The sequence below is a fragment of the Sabethes cyaneus genome, chromosome 3 (assembly GCF_943734655.1).
Source record: "Sabethes cyaneus chromosome 3, idSabCyanKW18_F2, whole genome shotgun sequence".
Classification (NCBI taxonomy): Eukaryota; Metazoa; Arthropoda; class Insecta; order Diptera; family Culicidae; genus Sabethes; species Sabethes cyaneus.
In genome coordinates, this window is record NC_071355.1 from 240,372,449 (window position 1) to 240,394,099 (window position 21,651).

The 21,651-nt window shown below is 40.7% G+C and overlaps 1 protein-coding gene across 1 annotated transcript in view; it reads right to left on the reverse strand.

Annotated features, from left to right (window-relative positions):
* LOC128740963 (protein turtle) overlaps nt 1-21,419 on the reverse strand; it is a 60,967-nt gene extending 39,548 nt beyond the window's left edge. Inside the window, exons 1-2 of the mRNA XM_053836538.1 lie at nt 20,735-21,419; nt 6,893-7,020 (exon numbers count right to left, since the gene is read on the reverse strand). Of these exons, the coding sequence (XP_053692513.1) occupies nt 6,893-7,020; nt 20,735-21,419 (813 nt within the window). The remainder of the gene's footprint in view (nt 1-6,892; nt 7,021-20,734) is intronic.
* Between the last annotated feature and the right edge of the window lie 232 nt (nt 21,420-21,651).

Consider the following 21,651-nt stretch of genomic DNA (forward strand, 5'->3'; position numbering starts at 1 on the left):
GAGTTATGAGGAAAATTGTGTTTCTTTGGTACAGGAGCCCCCCCTCTTAAAGTGGGGAGGGGTCCTAATTTACTATAGAAAATATTCTTGCCCTCGAGAACCTTCACATGCCAAATTTGGTTCCATTTGCTTGATTAGTTCTCGAGTTATGAGGAAATTTGTATGGAAGCCCCCCCTTTAAAAGAGGAGAGGAGTTATAATTCCCCTTATAAAGAGGGGAGGGGTCTCAATTTACCATAGAATAAATTCTTGTCACCGGAAACACCCACATGCCAAATTTTGTTGTATTTGCTTGATTAGTTGTCGAGTTATGCAGAAATTTGTGTTTCATTTGTATGGGAGCCCCCCCTCTTAGTGGGGGGTGGGGTTTCTAACCGTCACTAAAACCTTTCCTGGCCCCAAGAAACCTCTACATGCATATTTTCATGCCGATTGGTTCATTAATTTTTGATTCTATAAGGAACATCCCGACAGACAGACAGACAGAAATCCATTTTTATATATAAGATTAATTAATTACGATTGCGAATTTGTTAAGCGATATTTAGGATCATTTTCGTACATTGATGTACGATTTTTTGCTAGCTGGGATGTCCGATTTCGTCCAATTGCTCACTTGGTAGAATTTCAATTCCTAGTAAAATTCTACAACCGATTTCTGCTCCGCTTTCAAGCACAGTGCAAACTCAATTGTAAGTCCAATTTGTATTTAATTTTAAGTATGATTTCAGGTCCATTTGCAAACGCAATTTCAAATTTATTTTCAAATCCAAATTCAAGTCCAAATTCAAACTGGGTTTGAAGTCCAATTTCTGGTTCAAATTGCAGTGAAGCTTCAAGATCAGATTGATCTAAATTTAGAACCAATTTTAGTTCCAACTTCAATATAATCAAGGTCAACTATACGCCCAAATCCAACTCCGGTTTCAAGTTCAATTGAGCTTCCAGTTTAAAAAAAATTAAATTTCATTTAATGCTGATTTCATACCAAATTACAAATAGTTTACGAAGTTTAAGTTAAAGTTTATATCCTTTATCTTTTGATTTTCAAATATAAAATTTTGATTTATAAGTATTAAGTGCTTATAAATTTTCATTATTCACTTTTCGCCATTTGACTTTCTGGTTTTCACTTTTGAGTAAAATTTTGGACTCGATTTTTGCTTCTTGACTTATGGATTCTGGCGTTCAACTTTTGGCTTACAAATTTTGCTATTTGGCATTCGACTATTGGCTTTCGATGTCTTAATTTACTTTTGAATTTCAACTTTTGACTATTTGCTATTGATTTTTGGCTGCGGGTTTGCACTTGGCACTTGGGACGCGGCATCTGGGACACTTGACACTTCGGACTTGGGAGTTGACGCTTGGGGCTTGGGACTTAGGACCTGAGATCTGGGACTTTGGATTTGGCACTTGGGACCTAAGACTAGGGCCCTAGGACTTGGGACTTTGAACATGGCATTTGGTACTTGGGGCATGGGACCTGGGACCTGGGACTTGGTACCTGAGACTTGGGACTTGACGCTTGGGACTTGGGACCTGGGGCCCGGGAGCTTAGGACTTGGAACTTGGGACCTGGGGCTTGGAACGTCGTACTTCGGACTCTGGACTTCGGACTCCGGACTTGGGACTTGCGACTAGGGACTTGGCACTTGCGACCTGAGACTTGGGACTTGGAACTTGGGATTTGGTACTTTGGACTTGGCAGTTGGGACTTGACACTTGGCGCTTGGGACCTGAGACTTGGGACTTGGGACTTGCACCAAGGATTTCGGACTTCGGAAACCGGATTCCGGACTTCAGACTCCGGACTCCAGACTTCGGATTTCGGTTTTGGGACATGCGACTAGGGACTTTGGACTTGGTACTTGACACTTGGCACCTGACATTTGGCACTTGAGAACTGAGACTTGGGACTTGGGATTTGGGACATGGGACTTTGGACTTGGCACTTGGGACCTAAGACTAGGGCCCTAGGACTTGGGACTTTGAACATGGCATTTGGCACTTGGGACTTGGGACCTGGGACCTGGGACTTGGTACCTGAGACTTGGGACTTGACGCTTGGCACTTGGGACTTGGGACCTGGGGCCCGGGAACTTAGGACTTGGGACTTGGGACCTGGGGCCTTGGATTTGGGACTTGGGACGTCGGACTTCGGACTCCGGACTCCGGACTTTGGACTTGGGACTTGCGACTAGGGACTTGGCACTTGAGACCTGAGACTTGGGACTTGGAACTTGAGATTTGAGACTTTGGATTTGGCACGTGGGACCTAAGACTTGGGCCCCAGTAACTTTGAACTTGGCACTTTGGACTTGACACTTGGCGCTTGGGACTTGAGAATTGGTACTTGGAACCTGGTACCTGAGACTTGGAACTTGGAACTTTGGACTTAGCACTCGGCACTAGAGACCTGGGACATGAGACTTGAGACTGGGGACTTCGGACTTGGCTCTTGGGATTTGGTATTTCGGACTTAGGACTTCCGACTTGGGACTTGGGACCACGGATGGCTCGATCACTTGGACTTAATTCACATTCATTTGACAGTACCGTCCAAGCCAAGCACAATTTGACAAAGTTTCATATGGGACATTTGTAGAATTAGTCATTATCTACAATTTTGCTGAATAAAGTGCTATCCCTGCTTGGGACTTCAAACTTGGGACTTTGGACTTGGCACTTAACATTTGGTACTTTGCACTTGGCACCCGAGACCTGAGACTTGAGACATGGGATTTGGGACTTTGGACATGGCATTTGGCACTTGGCACTTGGAACCTGAGACTTGGGACTTGACACTTGGGACTTGACACTTGGGACCTGGGACTTGGGAATTGACACTTGGAACTTTGGACTTGGCACTTAAGACCTGAGACTTGGGACTTGCGACTAGGGACTTTGGATTGGGCACTTGACACTTGTCACTTGGGACCTGAGACTTCGGACTTGACACTACATAAGACTTGAGACCTGGGACTTGGGACTTGGAACTAGGCACTTGGTACTTGACACTTGGCACTTGGGAAATAAGACTTGAGACCTGAGGGCTGGAACTTGGACCTGAGACTTGGGATTTTGAACTTGGCACTTGGCACTTGGCACTTGGGACTTGAGGCTTGAGACTTGAGACTTGACACTTGGAACCTGAGACTTGGAACTGCGGACTGGGCACTTGACACTTGATACTTGGTGATAAATAGTTTATAGCAAACCCCCTCGATCTTAGCTAGATTAGTTTGATAGCATATAATTATCATTTAAATTAGCATATAAATAGCATTTTATACAAGAAACATTTCCGGTATAAAACCTATAAAAGCAATTGTTAACTATTGTAAAACCTCTTTCTCCATTTGAACGTCTAATAAAGTACATTGAACTTAAACTCGAGTTTGTGATTTATCACTTGGCACTTGAGACATGAGACTTGGGATTTGAGACTTTGGACTTGGCGCTTGGCACTTGGAACCTAAAACTTGAGACCTAGGGCCTGAGATTTGGGACTCGCGACTAGGGACTTTGGACTTAGCACTTGGGACCTGAGACTTGGGACTTGGGAATTTGGACTTGAGACTTGGAATTTTGAGCTTGGCACTTGGGACTTCGGACTTCCGACTTGGCACTTGGAACCTGAGACTTGAGACCTGGGACTTGGGACTTGAGGTTTGAGACTTTGGACTTGGCACTTGGAACCTGAGGCTTGGGACCTGGGACTTGACGCTTGGGACTGGGAACTTTGGACTTGGTGCTTGGGACCTGAGACTTGGGACCTGGGACTAGGGATTTGGTACTTGGGACTTGAGATTTGAGACTGTGGACTTGGCACTTGGCACTTGGGACCTGAGACTTTGAATCTGGGACTTGGGACTTTGAACTTTGTACCTCAGATTTTGGACTTTGTACTTTGGATTTTGAACTTTGTACTTTGTACTTTGTACTTTGGCCTATGGGGTTGGAACTTTGAAGTTTATACTTCAATTTTAATTCAAGTCCTATTTCATGTCTAATATTAATAAGCCTAATTTCTAGTTAAATTTTAAACTCAATTCGGGTTGCGATCCCATGCTCCACTTTTTCCGTAATATTTAATGTAAAAAAATTCTCGTGATGTAACTTGGAAGTCCTGAAGATTGCATAAAATGAGATCCGCCAGTAGTATTGCTTGATTTTTCCAGATCAAAAAATGCTCTTTTGTTTTTTGTTCAATCCTTTCCTCATGTATATCTGGGCACGCTAGTGCAACAATATGAATATGAATATATGGTACTACCACCTGCCTTAGCCGAACATCCGTTCATAGCAATGAGCCTATCATGTCAAAAAGAGTTGAAGATATTCAACGATTGGTCATGCTTCCCACCTCTTGTATGAAGGACCAAAAAGCTATTGGTCGATAAGTAACATCTCTTACACGTACCAGGGATTTAGAGAATCTCCTTCCAAGGGCTAAGTCGCCTGAGTCAATCGTTGAATAAACCGTCTTAATGCAGAATGACTCCAGCAGGTGGGGAGAAGAGCCCGCTCATTATCCACGATGTGTTGTTAATCGGGCCAAGATTAACCCTAGAAAATTGACTGTTTCACTCTCCCTAGGCCCCCCGCTTCAAACAAGTGCTCTGATGGTCCCTCTCTCTTCCCCATTCTAGTTTATTTATGAAATGTGGTATATATGGATAAAAATAGAACAATCTCACCAGCAGTCCTTCGAATGGAATAGAGATCTGGCGCCAGTGCAACAAACTCAAAAATTAATCTTTTAGTCGGGGTTGAAATTAAAGGTGTGATACGTTTCCCAGCATGTCAGGGGTAAATAGGCACACTAGTGATTGGGCATTAACCAGAATGTCCCATCTTAAGTCTTTTTGGAGAGAGAGGAAGTGTGTGAATAATTTAATTGAATGAACTGGATGGTTACTGAGTTTATCATTAATATAACAAAATAATGTCAACGCCAAAAATGATATTCACTGTCTGTCGAACTATAAAACGTTTTGTTTGAGAACGTGAAAAACTATCGTGAAGGAAATTTCAGTAGACTCCTATGCAGCTTGCCTGTGGTTCACTGACGTAAATTATAAATTTTCCGGAAAAAAAATCCAATCATTTGGGAACACTTAATCCATCAACCCGAAAAAAGCATTAATTTTCACAAGTGCCGCACCGAACATCAAAACCATTCATTCACTCTCCTGTGCGCAGCTGTCACGTGTACAGACTGGCAGGCACATCTCATCTCAGTAGGCAATGCGGGCTATACGCTAGCCGTTCTGCCCTCAATCGAACGACGAAAAATAAGTACAGCTGTGAGCTTCCTCCAGATTGGCAAGTCCAACCAACCGATCCGGCCTCTACCAGGTCTACCTTTACGCTACGCTACGCAAGTGGCAACCGAACAATGCACCTTTGCGCCACTTATCGTCATCGTCGACATCGTCGTCATCGGACCGTCGGTTGCCGGTGACTGAAGAAGCGCAATACAACCTACCGTACCGCAAAACCTCGGTGACCACGTCCGACTTCCTGTTTGCGACCGGCCGACCGACTGCATGGCGGCGGGACTGCGGAGAACTAGTTTTCTTGCGGTCTTTCGTGCAATTTATCGTCATTTATGTCGTTCGTCTTTCCCTGTCTCGCTCGTCTCCAACAACCAACAAGCGGGGTCCGGAAATCTTGCCCCTTCATCCATCCATCACGTTGCGTTGCTAGGTACCAACACACAATTCTCAAAGTGCAGCTTCACTTCATTTCGTTCTGCGTACGTACGCCTATATTCAAATTCTCCGGATCACTTTCATTCGATCGCCACGTCGCCATCGCCGGCACGCAGAGAAAAACGGGTCCGCCGGGCAAGACAATTCCGACGACTAATCGCTTAATTGGACTATAATTACCTTCTTACAGAGGATTGTTGGGTGCGGGGTGGTGGCCATTCCGATGACATGAACGTACGAGGGATTGGCGAACGAAAAACTGGCCCGACGATTGGTCGTATAATAACCACATTAGAGGAGGAAGTAGCGTAAAGCCGGGTAGCATAAAGAGCGAAAAAAAACGGTTCCATCGCATCGGTAAAGGTTAAGATTAGTGTCGGTTTAGTTTGCTGCCCTGCTTTGGGAAACAATACAACTGGCTGGCTGCCTGGCGGTGGAACATGCAAGACCCTAATGAACATATATGTTTATTTATATGTTTGGCACAGGAAAGCATTCGGGAAGCAATCAAGAGATACTGGCTAAATAGAAACTACTGGTGAAGACATAAATTTACACACGCATTCGCAATCGATCGGAAACATTGATTACTGCTTGTAAATAGTCTTTGGTAGAATTTGTTTTCGGTTTCGGTTTGAATACACTAAATTTACTGATGCATATCGTATAGGGAACAGAAGACGCACGATTCCTCGTTGCGATCAATATGGAATATGTATAACTTATATTGATTAGTATAGAAGAAAAAAAAACGAAGAACAAAGGAACAATCAGCAAATTTTACATTTAAACAATACTTAGGTCTACATGGCTATGAGCTTTGCGTAACCCAGTTTCGACTATAGAGCTTGAATCTCAAATTTTTTTCTTCCCGTACTAAGCTTTTTGTTCGAAAAAAATTAAGAGATTCATTTGCTTTCTCCGATGCGCTACTCTTCTAACTAACACGATCGGAGGGGGGGCTTCTAGACTTTTCTGTTATTTTTCTTGCTTGTTTATTTCTTGTTTTTTTGCGCTAGAGCCTTTCGATTTACCGCAGGTTTTTTTTTTCTTTTATGTGACCTGCCCTGCCCTGCCCGCGGCGGCGAAGTGTGTTTGTGGTATGGTTTTTTCGAATGCGAAAAAAAACTGGAGAAATTGATTAGGAGTAGAGAGTTGAGTTGATAGCGTACCGTTTCGCTCACCTTCTTCTCCCACTGCAGGACGTACGGAACGGGATGATCGCCGGGGAACTCGACGTGACAGTTGAACACGACACTCTCGCCAAGGATGGCGGTAATGTGAACGGCATCCTGGGGGGCTGGGGAGAGAGAGAAAGAAAAAAAATGTGTTATTTTCCTTGCAAAATTATTGTTGACAACTTTAAGAGAATGAACTTTGTGTGCAGTCAAGTTTATAGACATCTTCTAATAAAATTAAAATGGGAAAACACGGTTCACATAAAAAGAAAACCTTCGCAAAACATAACAAAAGAAGATAAACTAGCACTGCAGAGCACTCACACAACAAAACCACAAGAAATTGAAAACTTTTCACATTAATTCTTTTCCGAGGCCACCAAATGACGAACTTGTTCGTGGAAATTGTAATTAGTGTGGAGTGTTCTTGCTTGTAGCAGCTGCTGGTGTCACAGAGTTCGGAGAGGCCACAAACGAGTAGCTGATGGTAAACGGTGTGGTCCTAAAAATCGTCATATTCGCTAATCTTTCTTTCTTTAAAAATGCATAACATTTGCACCCCTGATTTTAATGATTTAGATACCAAATAAGAGTTATTTTAATGAGCTTATCAGAAAAGATTATTGGTTTGAAGCTTGAAACCGATATTTCTGGTAAAGAAACCCATATTTCAAGTTCGTCTCTGCCAATAGTGTCCGGCCGTAAAGCAGGTAAAAGGTTATGAAAAACTTTTTCCAGATAATATTTTCAATGGATTTTTGTAAAAATCTTCTGGAATTTTTTTTATAAAATATATGTATAAATATACCTTCGGTACTTAATTTATGAATTTTAGAAATAAGCAGTGATCGTGACAATTTGAAAATTTTCACTGAATTCCTCGAATTTTTCAGAAACTGTATTCATTCAAAATTTCATAAACTCTGGGAATCATATTTTGAAAAATTCCTGGAAGATAAAGAAGGTTTCCCATTGATGCTCCTTTGGTTTGTATATAAAAATAATTCTGAAATTAAAAAATCTATTTCTCGGGTAATTTTTCAAAGAGACCTATGTGACAATGAGAGATTCTCTTCGTGTCTCATCTCTTCCGCTGTTTACGGCGATACTAATGCATTTTAACACATCAGCTTTGCATGAATCGATGGCCGGAGTAACTAATTAGCTAAATGTTTAGGAAATTTTCGTTTCTATGCATTTATGTAGCCGTTAAAAGCGGAAGAGAGGAGCCACGAAGAGAATCTCTTATCGATTTTACCCACAAAAAAATCAGTTTACATTCGTATAGCTTTACACGATGGACTTTCAAGACTGTTGGAAAAGATACGACTCTTAGAAAAAGGTTAATTGTTCATCTGAACACAAGAAAAAAACGCCGACCCTTCCGAAAAAAAACCTCGTCAGCTTCAAAGCAGGCCATTTGCCCTCAGCACCTTCTTGAAGATATTTATTGCAATTGTTTTGTTCTTTTGCAATTGTTTTATTCTCTAACAGTTGCCTGTAAAGTCTGTCAAATAAAAACAGAAGGTAAAGTTCCGTTAATGGATCGCAACACCTCAGGAAAGCTGGATTTACTCGAAGAAAAATTTGGCATCTGTAGGATATGCGATGGATATGGATAAGTCAGCGAAATTCATCCGTCCACCACCGTGTCACAGCACCAAATAGTAGATATTGGAAGTGCCAAATCGTTTTCGTCAGGTAAAGCCAAGAAGAGTATATGTCCTTCCGAAGCTATACGAGATACTGCGCGCCCTCATGTCGACCCCCACTTACAGCCTGCCGATAATCGCAACATGCTTGACCACATCATCGTTGATGACAGCAGTGCTTCAAATACCAACGCAGCGGCAGTCGATCATCAGCTCAGGATCTATTACCAAAATGTGAGGGGCTTACGTACGAAGATAGACGAGCTATTTGTTGCTGTCTCCGTTTCAGTAAACATCCAAATCCTTAACACAAATACTTGCATCGGTGCAGTTTATCTCCCTCCGGACGTTGCTTCTGATGTTAACGCTATCGAGAAGCACATCAACTCAGCTCTTACCATCGTCAACTCTTTACAACCAGGAACGACTCACATTTTACTTGGGGATTACAACCAACCTGGGCTTGTTTGGAAAAATACTCACTCTGTATACGCTGTTCCTGATGCCACAGAATCGAATTTCTCTAGACCAAGTATAATGCTACTCGATGGTATGTCTTTACTAAGTATGCTACAGATGTGTGCAGTTACTAATTGTCGGAACCGAGTTCTTGACCTTGTTTTCGTCGATAAAGACTCTTCAGCGAACTGCAAAGTCACGGAAGCACTTGAACCGTTAGTAAATATTGACGTATACCATCCTCCTTTACTGGTTTCTCTCGCCTGTCCTCGCCCGGTACACTTTGAAGAGATGTCCGATGATAGGGAGTTTGACTTCTCGAAAGCGGACTTTTGCGGTCTACAAGAGTCTTTAAGAAATACGAACTGGGAATCTCTGCTGAATAACGCCGCCGATGTTAACAAAGTTGCCGAAAGATTTTCTGTTACGCTGACCCGACTTTTCAGAAATCACGTTCCCGCACCCCGCCCTCGACCGAAACCTCTCTAGTCAAATAGACGGTTACGAGAGCTGAAACGACTAAGAGCTCGCGCCCTACGTCGTTACGCGTCTCGACGGGACCCCCTGGCAAAGCTTGAGTTTAATTATGCCAGCAATTCCTATAGGACGTATAATCGGTTTCTTTATTCAAGATTTTTGCTGCATACCCAATCAAAGCTTAAACAAAATCCTAAAGGTTTCTGGTCATTCGTAAAAGGAAAACGAAAAGAGAACGGACTCCCAGTTAACATGTTTCTTGATAACGAACAATCAAGTACAAGAAGCGATATCTGCAACCTATTCGCGAAACACTTCTCCAGTGTGTTCAAAGTTGCTACTGCTAGCTCGTCAGACGTCGAGATCGCTCTCCGTAATGTTCCATGCGATGTACTGAACATTGGTAACATTACTTTTTCCGATGATCATATTAATGCCACGTTCGGTAAGCTGAAGTCATCAGCCTCATATGGACCTGACGGAATTCCCGCAGCAGTATTGAAAAAATGCGCGACTGCCCTCTGCACCCCGTTGAGAATGATTTTTAATAAATCGTTATCGCAAGCTGTATTCCCGACATGTTGGAAAAAATCTGTAATGTTTCCAGTCTTCAAAAAGGGCGATAAGCAGAACATTGCAAACTACCGAGGTATAACCTCCCTGTGTGCTACCTCCAAGCTTTTCGAAATATTAGTAGGAAAAATTATGTTACATGAAGCTAAATCCTACATATCCATCGATCAACATGGCTCAGTTTACCTCACACTGTATTAAACATATGGAAGACGGCGCGCAAGTAGATACCATCTATACAGATATTAAAGCTGCATTTGACCGAGTCGATCATTCCATTCTGGTGGCGAAGATTGCTCGGCTGGGCGCTTCGTTTAGCTTCGTAGAATGGCTTAAGTCAGGTATGATACTAGCCGTTCACTAACTGTAAAGATCGGAAACAATGAATCGTATAGCTTCGTCAGCACATCAGGGGTACCTCAAGGAAGCAATCTCGGGCCACTGCTATTCTCTATATTTTTCAACGATGTCTGTTTTGTCATCCCGCAAGGATGCAGGCTACTATATGCGGACGACCTCAAGTTGTTTCTTGCGATACGATCCATAGGAGACCGTATTGAACTGCAAGGATATCTCGACGATTTATTTGGATGGTGCTCTTATAATCAGCTGATCCTCAGTATAAGTAAATGCCACGTAATCTCCTTCACACGCAAAGAAAACATCCATTCTATGGGACTACACTATTTCTAGTCACCCGCTAGTAAGAGTGTCAACTTTTAAAGATCTTGGGGTTCTGTTGGACTCTTGCATGTCCTTCAGAGATCACTACTCATCGATCATTGCACAGGCAAATAGAAACCTTGGTTTTATCACCAGAATTGGCAAAGAGTTCACTGACCCACATTGTTTGAGGGCACTGTATTACTCCCTTGTTCGCCCTATTTTGGAAACTTCAGCAGTAATTTGGAGCCCCTATGCAGATGTTTGGATAAGCAGAATTGAAGCAGTACAGTCCAGATTTTTACGTAGTGCTCTTAGATCTTTACCTTGGCGTGACCTAATGCAATTACCCCCATACGAGCAGCGTTGTCGACTACTTAACATGGAAACACTTGCGCAAAGGCGTGATATTTCCAGAGCCGTTTTTATTGGAAAGCTTCTAACTAGCAAAATTGATGCTCCTCATCTTCTTGCACAAATCAATATTAATGCCCCTACTAGAAGCTTGAGATCATGGGACTTTATGAGGCTTGACTTTCAGCGCACTGAATACGGCCAAAACGAACCCGTCCGGGCGACGTGTAACGCTTTTAATAGATTTTATGTGCTTTTTGACTTTACTATTTCAATAGATGTTTTTAAAAATCGCATAAGAAGATTTATTAGTTAAATGTTTCTTGTTTAGTTGTATTACTTAGATTATAAGACCGACAATGTATGTAAATAATATTAGTGTGTAAGCAGTGATATTTATTATTATATGAAATTATTGTATGTTATGATTGTAATCCAAAGTCAAAAGATGATGGGGTTTTTACGCCCTCTTGAAGAGGCTTCACCTCAAGGGGGCTTTTCGCCATCCTACCATAAATTCATGGAGACCAGATGGTCAGATGAATCTAATAAATAAATGATAAATGATAAATGATATGCCACTTTGCTTTTTTGGGAGCGTTTGGATTACTGTATGCTCAGTAGTTTCTAGACACATTGAATGTATAGACGTTATTGCAAATTCACTTGAGGCTATTTACGCCCATCTCTTGTTTGTCTGGAATTCGTCTAGATATGACTAATTCCGGTTACACAAAAGTCAGTCCCACAATAAGTACCAAAATGGTATTGCTCGTGTAATTTTGGTTGATACCTGGCTAATCGAGACCTTTCTGTGAGATTATTTAGACAACGCACTTCCAAACCAATTGTGTAATAAAAATAGTGTTCCACAAGGAAACAATCTTAGACCATTTTTTATCTACCGGTTTTCAATGATGCCTAACGTTACATTGAATGATATTTGAAGCTCTTTCTCATTGTCTGGTCTACCCTGTGTTCGAACGGATCCCCTGTAACTTAGTCGATTATTGCAAACCGAATGAGCTAAACCGCAGCATTCGTAAATATTCATCTTCGTCTAACGCAAAAAGAATCCGATTATAAAAACAATGAAGAATCGCTGGATAGTTTCCATCAACAAAGACGTCTGTGTACTTCTTGATGAAAGGTTCTCCCACAGACTAAGTTCTCCTTTCGTAGACATTATTCTTACATGATTGGGAAGGCACACTAAAATTTGATATTTAACCTTCAAGTCAAGTCACTCCTATTTCATAGTAAAGGGGATTCCTTTACCGAGTTATAGGTATCCTGGGGATTCACTTTTTGGGTTCTATAAGCAAAGCATTCTGTACGAATCTTATGCAGAATTCCTCTACATGATTCCAATGCATGGAAACCCAGTGATTCTGTGCGAATCTTTCTGGTTCGACCGGGTAGTTTGAAGGCCTTTTATAGGAATTTAATCATCCAAATTGGAAACTATTCAATTTAATCCGTTTTATCCGTGTTCCAACGGATTTAGGAATTTTCTACGGACCTACAGATCAAGTGCTCGTATGTACGAATTTTATTAACTTAAAGGAAGCGGTTGAAAGTTTCTTTCAGTTAGAAAAATCACGAGTAAGCTGACATGTTGTCAATACGAACTTACATTTTTCATATTCGCAGTTAGGACTCTTACTCATCAACGCCATCAACGCATGATAGATGGCATCATGCCATTCTTCGCTTTCAGGCCATTCTTCAGTTTCAGGCTTTCGGTCTCTGAGATACTACACTCAAGATACTCAATACTCAATACTCAATAATAATATAATACTAATATTTTGCTGCTTGGAATCCGGAGAGAATACAAGATATTGTCGTTTCTATTTCTTCGTATATTTTAACAGTTCCTAATATGATTTCTGTAGTGCTATAGAACTTCAAAATCATTCGCAGCTGTCAAGCCAATAAGGTTGTTTTTATAACCAACTAGTTGGAAGCCCAACGTCCCAATAGATTTTATTTACGTTACTCTTTTTCCGCAATTATTAAAAATTAAGGCTTCAGAAAATACAACAAAAAAGCGATAAAGAAATAACAAGGTGATTAAAATACGAAGAAAAGACAACGAAAAAATGGTGAAACGACGGCGCAAAGACCACAAACAAATTTGCGATAAAGAGATGACCAAAAGGGGATGAAAAGTTGGCGGAAAGCCAAAAGACGAAATAGGACGGAAAAAACATGAAAAGACGATAAAAAAGATGACGTAAGGACGCCGAAACTGCGACAAAAAAAAACCGAAAACACAAAAAAGCGTCAAAAAAGCGACAAAACATGCCATAAACATGACGAATCTACTACAGAAAGACAACGAAAGAACGACGAAAAGACAGTAAAACGACCACATTTTTTGTTGCCTTGACAAAAAATGTCAAAAAAGTGACGAAAAGACAACACAAAACGGCACAAAGACGACCAAAGGCTCATCGCCTAGATAACAAAAAACAAAGAAAAGTCGCCAAAACGGCCACACAAAATACGATAAAAATATTAAAAAACAGAGATAAAAAACTACGAAGATGAAAAGACACAAAAAATCTGAATACGAAACTAAAGGGTCTGTAATAAAAAAAACAACAAAAGTACAGCAGACACATGACTAAAAGACGACGAATACGAAGGAAAGGCAAAAAAGATGACACAAGACGGCACGAAAGTGTCGAACAAAAAAATACTACAAATATATGACAAAAAGACAACGAAGAACAGGGCCGGCGCTTCCCTTAATGGGAAACTAACAGTCATTAACTTTTCATCGGAAAGCCCAATTTCGGAAGCAATTTTTGGGCACAATCTGAACACGGCGAATATATTTCCTTGAATAGATTTTTTGTTTCAAACAAAAAATCTGCTTTTGAAATGTACAAAATCAATAACGACTCATTTTTCCTTAAGCAAAACAAGCAGCTGCTTGGAGCGAGCATTTTAAGCGAGCCCCATTTCGGCTATATTAAAAAACTGGAGTATTAAATATGTACTTCTCAGCTAGCTTCTAGGCTCGATGCTGGTCTAACAAACCAGTCGTCGTATCTTCGAATCTCAGCTGGGTTGTGCTGCTAGAGTCAGTAGGATCGTTACACTAGCGTCGTAATTGTCCTGTAATACTCTAATAACCGACTGCGAGGTCTATCGATAAAGAAGGGTAATGTCTAAAGACGGTTATATCCGAGGCTTTGCTTTGGAATATTAAATAAATGAGTGATTAATATAAAACTTTCCTCCTTTAGCAGCATATTTAGAGCCGGGATGGCTCGTGCTGTATCTAAAGTTACTCTCCACTGTACTCAGTCCTGGGTTATTCGCCAATTCATTGATCGTCTCGGCATACGCAAATCAGTCTTAGCCTGGTCAATCCATCTAGCGCGTTGGGTCCCTCTTTTCCTAGTGCCGGTGGGGCTCTTGAAGAGAACGGATTTCACTGTACAGTCGTCCGGCATTCTTGTGGCGTGACCGATCCACTATAGTCTCCGTTTGTACTTCGCCGTGTTGCGATTCAGTTGAAGAAGCATCAAAATGTTTTCAGTTTTCTCTGTGATATTGGAAGCATAACAAACAATCTTTTCCATCAAAATCTTTAGAATAGCTGCAAGAATTTTAAACATGTTTTGACCAATACTAAGGACTCAACGGATTGTTATATTTTACTATTCGTTTCGTGATTATGGGCTTTCTACGGTTAAATGCTGAGGGCGCCATTTTTATGATTTGTATGCAGCGATAAACTGGCTAGCGCGGGCCCTGACGAAGAAAGACAGAAAAAACGATGGCAAAACGACGAAAAAGTTATGATAAGTAGACGAAAAGATGAGGGAAAAGACCAACAAAAATGCCTCAAAAGATGAAAACAAATTGTGAAAAATAACCAAAAAGACGATGTTAAGAAAGGCAGACGTTAAAAATAAATATATGATCCTAACAGAGCTTAAAAAGGACAACGAAAAAAGAAAGAAAACATCAGCAAAAAGCGACAGAGTACACATAACAAAACAAGATTAAAAATTAAATACAAAAGACGAATCCAGCTTTCCACGAGCGATAATGGCGGCTGATGGGTACAACTTTCTGAAGGGCAAAGTTCGGTTTTGACATTCAATGCAGAAGCAGTCTCCGTGGTTACTATGGAAGCCACTACGGTTGTTTGCCGATTGACTGAAAAAATGTAAACATTGTTTAGTTTTCGCAGACGAGCCGAAAAGGAATTTAGTTATACTGAAACGCAGTTTTGTGGCTATTCTTTGCTGAAATATTGTCACATTGACCCAATGCAAAGATTATTTCACAAAATGTGTGCTAAGAAAGCACAAAAATTCGCTTCCCTTCCTCTTCGGCTCGTCTGCGAAAACTAAACAATGTTTACATTTTTCCACTCAACCAGCAAACAATTGTAATATAGTAGCTTCCATTGTAACCGCGGTAACCGCTTCTGCATTAAATGTCAAAACTGAACTGTATACCCTTCAGAAAGTAATACCCATCAGCCGCCATTATCGCTTGTGGAAAGCTGGATAAACCAAACAATGAAGAATGAAACATGAAAGACGAAAGGCGAATAATGAAAACTCAGAAGCCCTTGTTGCGAATTATATTGCCAAAATTTCATTTGCAAATATTAAATCATAGGAAAAAAAGCCACCACATCGCTCACAATTCGAGTACAAGACAACTCACAATACATTGACGATCGTGAGATTCTGAGAATACGCGATCGATAATCGGTCCTCAAAACATTTCATTTTTCCGAATATTCATCTACATCGGACTTGATTATTTGTGGCCAGTCTAAGCGTGAATCGACAGTAGTCTCGCCTGTTACCACCTGATATTGGAAAAGGGCCAACCAAATCATTACATACCTATTTGAAGCGGTTAGTTGGATAGTTAAATACCAGTAATGAGGCTGTAGTGTGTCGTTGAATTTTCGATCGCTGTTTCAACTAAATGAGCAACATCACGATTTGTTGCAGGCTGCACAAATCAGGATGTGAAGGGCAAAGTATGCTTACTGGCACTTAAGTCCGCTAAATGAGTGTCCAAATTAGTTAGGTAGTTCGAAGATAATGAATTTACTAACAACCTAGCAAGATAAGGATCGGTTCAGCAATTTATTGGTCACACGTCATTTCTGGGCACCTCCATATCGGTCGTAAAAGGCGAATTGCTGACATGAGGAAAGCCAGAAATAGAATACCGTTGGAATCAAACACGGGGTTGTAGACAAGTTAAAACGGTTATCTACCCAAATCATAGTGAATTTGGCACAATTACGGGACCCCAAAACCGGACACTGATAATGAGTGATCATTTAAAGAATTTCGACAAAGTATCATCCGATACCTGCCGCTTTTGTAACTCTGAACCTGAAAGTTCAGCGCAACTATCTAGCTCAACTCCATCAATGGGTAGGAGCAGTCCGTAAACTGTGTCAGCAGTCGGGGTCTGCCACAAAAGACGATCATTCAGACTGTCGCTGTGGTCTTTTAACCCTTCAGGCATCCTTGGCTAGACTTAGAGTTCAACCAGTTCAACGCGTGAGTTAGCAGTCGATGATCGGTGTAAATATCCAAATCGCAGCCGTCCATCGTCGACAGTATACAGCCAGAATGGCTCGTGCTGTTTTCAGCTTCTCTATTAAACTCGAACTTGGGCAACTTTTCCTTTTCCTGGTGCTCGAGGTTAGGTTGTTGTTGGACAACCGTTTTTGTCACTCTGTCGTCCGACATCTTTGCGATGTGTTCAGCCTAACGTAGGCTATCGACTATTGCGAGATGAACGATGAAAATCTCTTAGAAGTAGTTCCTATAGCTCATGATTCATACCCTTCCGTCACTCTCCGTTTTCAGTTTGTACTCCGGAAAATATCGTCAGCACGCTAAACCTAGAACATGGCAAGGACACATATACCCTCCATGTTACAGCCTCAAGTTTATGAAAAACTACCGTTCTAAGGTCTCTAGCTAGTTCGCAGTAACTTATTCATGATTATAATTTAGTTACCCTAGTCTAAGTTTAAACGGCTACCGGGGCTTTCACGCAATTCCAGAATAGTTTTATGTCTTACTCCTTTTATATCCCGTTTACCCTTCTTTTCCCGTTTTCCTCTTGGTTTCTGTTGTTTTCTGCATCGTTTTCCCTTTCTTTTTCTATTCCGTATTCCCTTTGTCTCGCCTTTCCCCTCTCGTTTTTCTTTTTTCTGTTTAGTTTCCAGTTTTTCCTGTCTTTTCCTGTCCCGTTTTTCAACCTTGTCAGTCCTGATTTTCCTCCGGCTTTTCAATTTTCTATTCCATTTTTTCGTCTTTTTTCTTTCATTTGTAGACCCGTCTTTGCTGTGCTGTTTTCAGTCTCATTATATTGCTTTCCGGCTCATCAACTGCTTTGCTCTTCCTCTTATTGCGTCCTGTTGTTTTCTCCTTTTTTGTCACGTTCTGTTTTTTATTTTATCTCGTTTGTTTTCCTTTTTCATTTTTGTCTACGTTTTTCCTTTTTCTATTCTCGTTTTTTAACTTTGTTGGTCCCGTATTTTAATCTTTTCCTTTTGTTTTTTGTCCAGTTTGTCATTTTTTTCCTTGTTTTATTTATCGTTTTTCTTTGTTTTCTCTCATTTTTCTTTTTTTTTCACTTTCGTTCTCTCTCTTTTTCTGTGCAGTCTCCTCTTTTTTTGCTTTGTTTTCTCTTTATCTTTCCATTTTCTCGTTTTCCGCTTGCCCACAGCCTGAGACGGACAACCTCTCCACTATGGGCCAGAAATTAAAATTTCGGGACAAATATATTTGCGGCTAAACGGCATGTCTCAGCTCAATGTGGTCTTCGGTATGTTTTTGAATGAAAAAATGATGCATCTTTTGAAGGGGTCGTCCAATATTTAGGTATTACTTTAACAACAATTTAAGTAATAACTTTTTCAGTATATTTTTTTCACCTTTTTGGTTTTAAAATATTAAAGATAAACCAATTCCAAGTAATTTTTGTGAAGATCTAAAACTTCTAACTTTTACCCATTTTCACCAATAGACCTTTGTTTATAAACGACCCCTCAAATCACATTCCTTCTTGTAACATGTTTATTTCAACAACAATGCATACTTGCAGATGGCTAAGATATTCGGATTTTTCATCAAACGGTTTTAAGCCTAAAAACAGTTATATCTTATTAAAATTAATGCAGTAAAAGCAAAACAGTCTTCAGCAAAAATATTCCTCTTTTATATGCAAAATGTTGTCTAGAACATCACATTGAGCTGTCTGTTGAAATAAACATGTTACAAGAAGAAATGTGATTTGAGGGGTCGTTTATAAACAAAGGTCTATTGCTGAAAATGGGTAAAAGGTAGAAGTTTGATATCTTCAGAAAAATTACTTGAAATTGGTTTATCTTTAATATTTTGAAACCAGAAAGATGAAAGTCGGAAAGCCCAATTTCGGAAACAATTTTTGGGCCCAAAACAGGGCCTCTGTTTTTAGAAATGTATTCTTCTTATCAATCTGAACACAGGAAATATATTCTCATGAACAGAGTATTTGTTTCAAACAAAAAAACTGCTTTTGAAATTTTCAGAATCAATGACGACTTATTCAGTTCAACTAACCTGCTAGCCATAATAAAACCTTGCAACTCAAAGTACTTATAATGAAAATAGCAGTTATCGATTCTGCCAATTTCAAAAGCAGTTTTTTTGTTTGAAACAAAAATTTTGTTTATGAAAATATATTAGCTGTGTTCAGATTGACAAGAAGAAAGCAGTATTTACATTTTTTCAAACAGAACCCCGCGTTTGGGCCCAAAAACTGCTTCCGAAATTGGGCTCTCAGACGAAAAGTTAATTTCCCGTTAAAATTGCATTCTACAGGTTCTATTACTTTTTGGGGCATAAATTACATTAAATATTTAGATTTCTGCCCAAATAAAATTTATCACTATATCTTCACGTTTTCGCCGTCGATTTTTCATTAATTTTTTTCGACCGTTTCGGTCGTCACATCACTCACGAAACTTAACTTGAAGCACAGAAAACTTTAATTTACCACCCGAACAGTTATTTAGTAAGATATTATAATGATTTTGACCAAACTGTTCACTTGAATTGATAGGAAAAACTTCACTTCGTTTCGATTGCAATGCGACCGTCGTTGTTGTACGTTGCCAAGGAAACGGACGTTTATATGGAGTGATGCCAACGTAAACATTTGAGCATGAAATTGACCAATTATTTTCACTATTAAGTTAAAGTTCGTAGAGTGCCGATAATATACTTAAATTCACTGATAATAAAATTCACCGTAAACAACAATTGTTTTACGTGATAAATTACGTGATAGATCACGTAATTACGTGATAGAGTTACTGTTGAATCTAGTTCAATAGCAAAAATAGATACGCGATTCTACGTTTATTATTAGCTTTAGATTATTAGCTACTACTAGCAACTCTATTCTCAACAAAACAATACTGGCAACAAGTGCTGAAATCAGTAAAAAAGCAACTGGACTCTGACGACCTTAAACTTTTTAAGAAGTTCAGTAAAAAATAGATCTTCGAGAATAATGAATACAATTGCAGTAACGGGTGTCCCATATCAAATTGCACAACGGAAGAAACGCTGTAGAAAATTACCTAATTGACCGGTCCTTTTCAAACTTTCAGACAACAAAAAAACCCGTAAGTAAGCTTTTGACATATTTGTTTCATTCAACTTCAATACGTATGCTCGTATGCTCGCTCCTTACGCTTAACTCCACTCAAAAAGTTTTGTACAACCTAGCTGCAGCTTCATCTGTACGGAAATCCACTTTTTCTTCATGTCTTTCTTAGACTTGACTTCCTTGGGATGCTTCCGTAGAGTCTGCTTCATAATAGCCTAGTATTTTTCGATGGGCTTTAGTCCTGGTGCGTTGGAGGCGTTCATGTCCTTAGGTACGAAAGCGATTCCGTTGGCTTCGTACCACTCCAATACATCATTTGAATATTGGCACGAAGATAGATCCGACCAAAAGATCGTAGGGCCATCGTGTTGCTTCCAAAGAGAAGGCAGATGCTTCTGTAAACACTCCTTGAGGTAGATCTGCCCGTTTACAGTCCCGGTAGTCACGTACGGCGGCCTTCGTTTGCCACAAGATGTATTTCTTGGCCAAATCATGCATTTCTGGGCAAACTATATAAGTTTGTGCATCCTTACTTCCACCGGAACATCAAACTTGTGCTTGGCGGTGAAGTACAGTAGCCCCCGGAAGCTGCCGGAAGTCCGCCTTAACGTCGGGTGACACCATTTTTTCCAATTTTCGAAAAACTGATCGCGATAAAAATAGAGTGTAAACAATACATTTTAAACTACTTCTACTCAAATTTTCAAGAGAAAATAGCCAATGGGTAATTTTCTACAGCGTTTCTTTCGTGATGCAATTTGATGTGGGACACTCTTTATGCAGCCATTTCAAAGCATGAGGTGTTCTCTAGCCGGAAGCCAAGTCTGCGTTGAATAAAACAATTTTCTGAGCAATCTGCAGTACAATCACGTTGTCGTCAGATAGGGATGATAAATATGTTTAAGTTCTACGTCAGTGGCAGAGAGTAATAATTCTTTTTGTAAGTGGATTATCAAAAACAAAAAAAGACAATCAAAAAGCTACTTACCAGGAGGACTAATTGAACTAGTGCATAGGGTGATGCAAAGGAGCAGCACGAACGATGAGATCAGCCAGTTTAACGCCGCCGCACTGCAGCTGTAGTGTTCGCTCAATTTGTTGGTGCTAAGACTAAGGTTTCTCCGCCGCGCCGCTAGTGCCCGCTCGAAACTGTTGCTACGACTGCTATTCGCTTCTCTAGTGCTTAAACTACTGTAATTGCTACCGCTGAGACTACTGTTATAACTACTACTGCTACCACCGTGACTGTAGTGGTTGAAGAAGTGGTTGCTGTTGTTGCTATTTGTTTGCTTGCTAACTGGTTTCGTTTTAGAATCTGTTGTTGTTGTTGTTGACGTTGATGTTGTTGCAGTTGTTGTGGCTGCTGCCGCAGCTCTAGTTGCCGCCGCCTGTTTCTTCTTGATGAAGATTGTTGCGTTTAGACTGCGCCGCACCTTGGCATGGTGGAAGCTGGACACGTGCCGATAGTTCGCCTGTTGACTGTTGCTGCTGACCGTGGGTACAGGTGTTTCCCGGGTTGCTACGGTGCCACCGGAAGCCGTGGCTGTGGCTGTCGCTGTAGCAGTGGCTGTGGCAGTGACTGCGGCTGCGGCTGACGTTGTTGTGGTTAACGATTGCGACCGGCTCAATGCCTGACACCACCGGAAAGCCCCAGGGTCCACGCACACGCCCATGCCTCTGATCCCATAGTCACTATGCTGCTAGCCTTATCGTCTTCATTGTACTCGCTTGCTCCGTTCGCTCTGTCTCGCTTGTTCTGCCCGACAGTCCTGCACCGGTTGCCGTGTGCGGGTCACCTGTTGACACGAAAGAGAAGAAAAATTTGGAGTGAAAAAAAAACTGAAAATTCAATTAACATCAAGCTGCTGATGACGGCTTTACTGATGATGATGATGATGATGATAC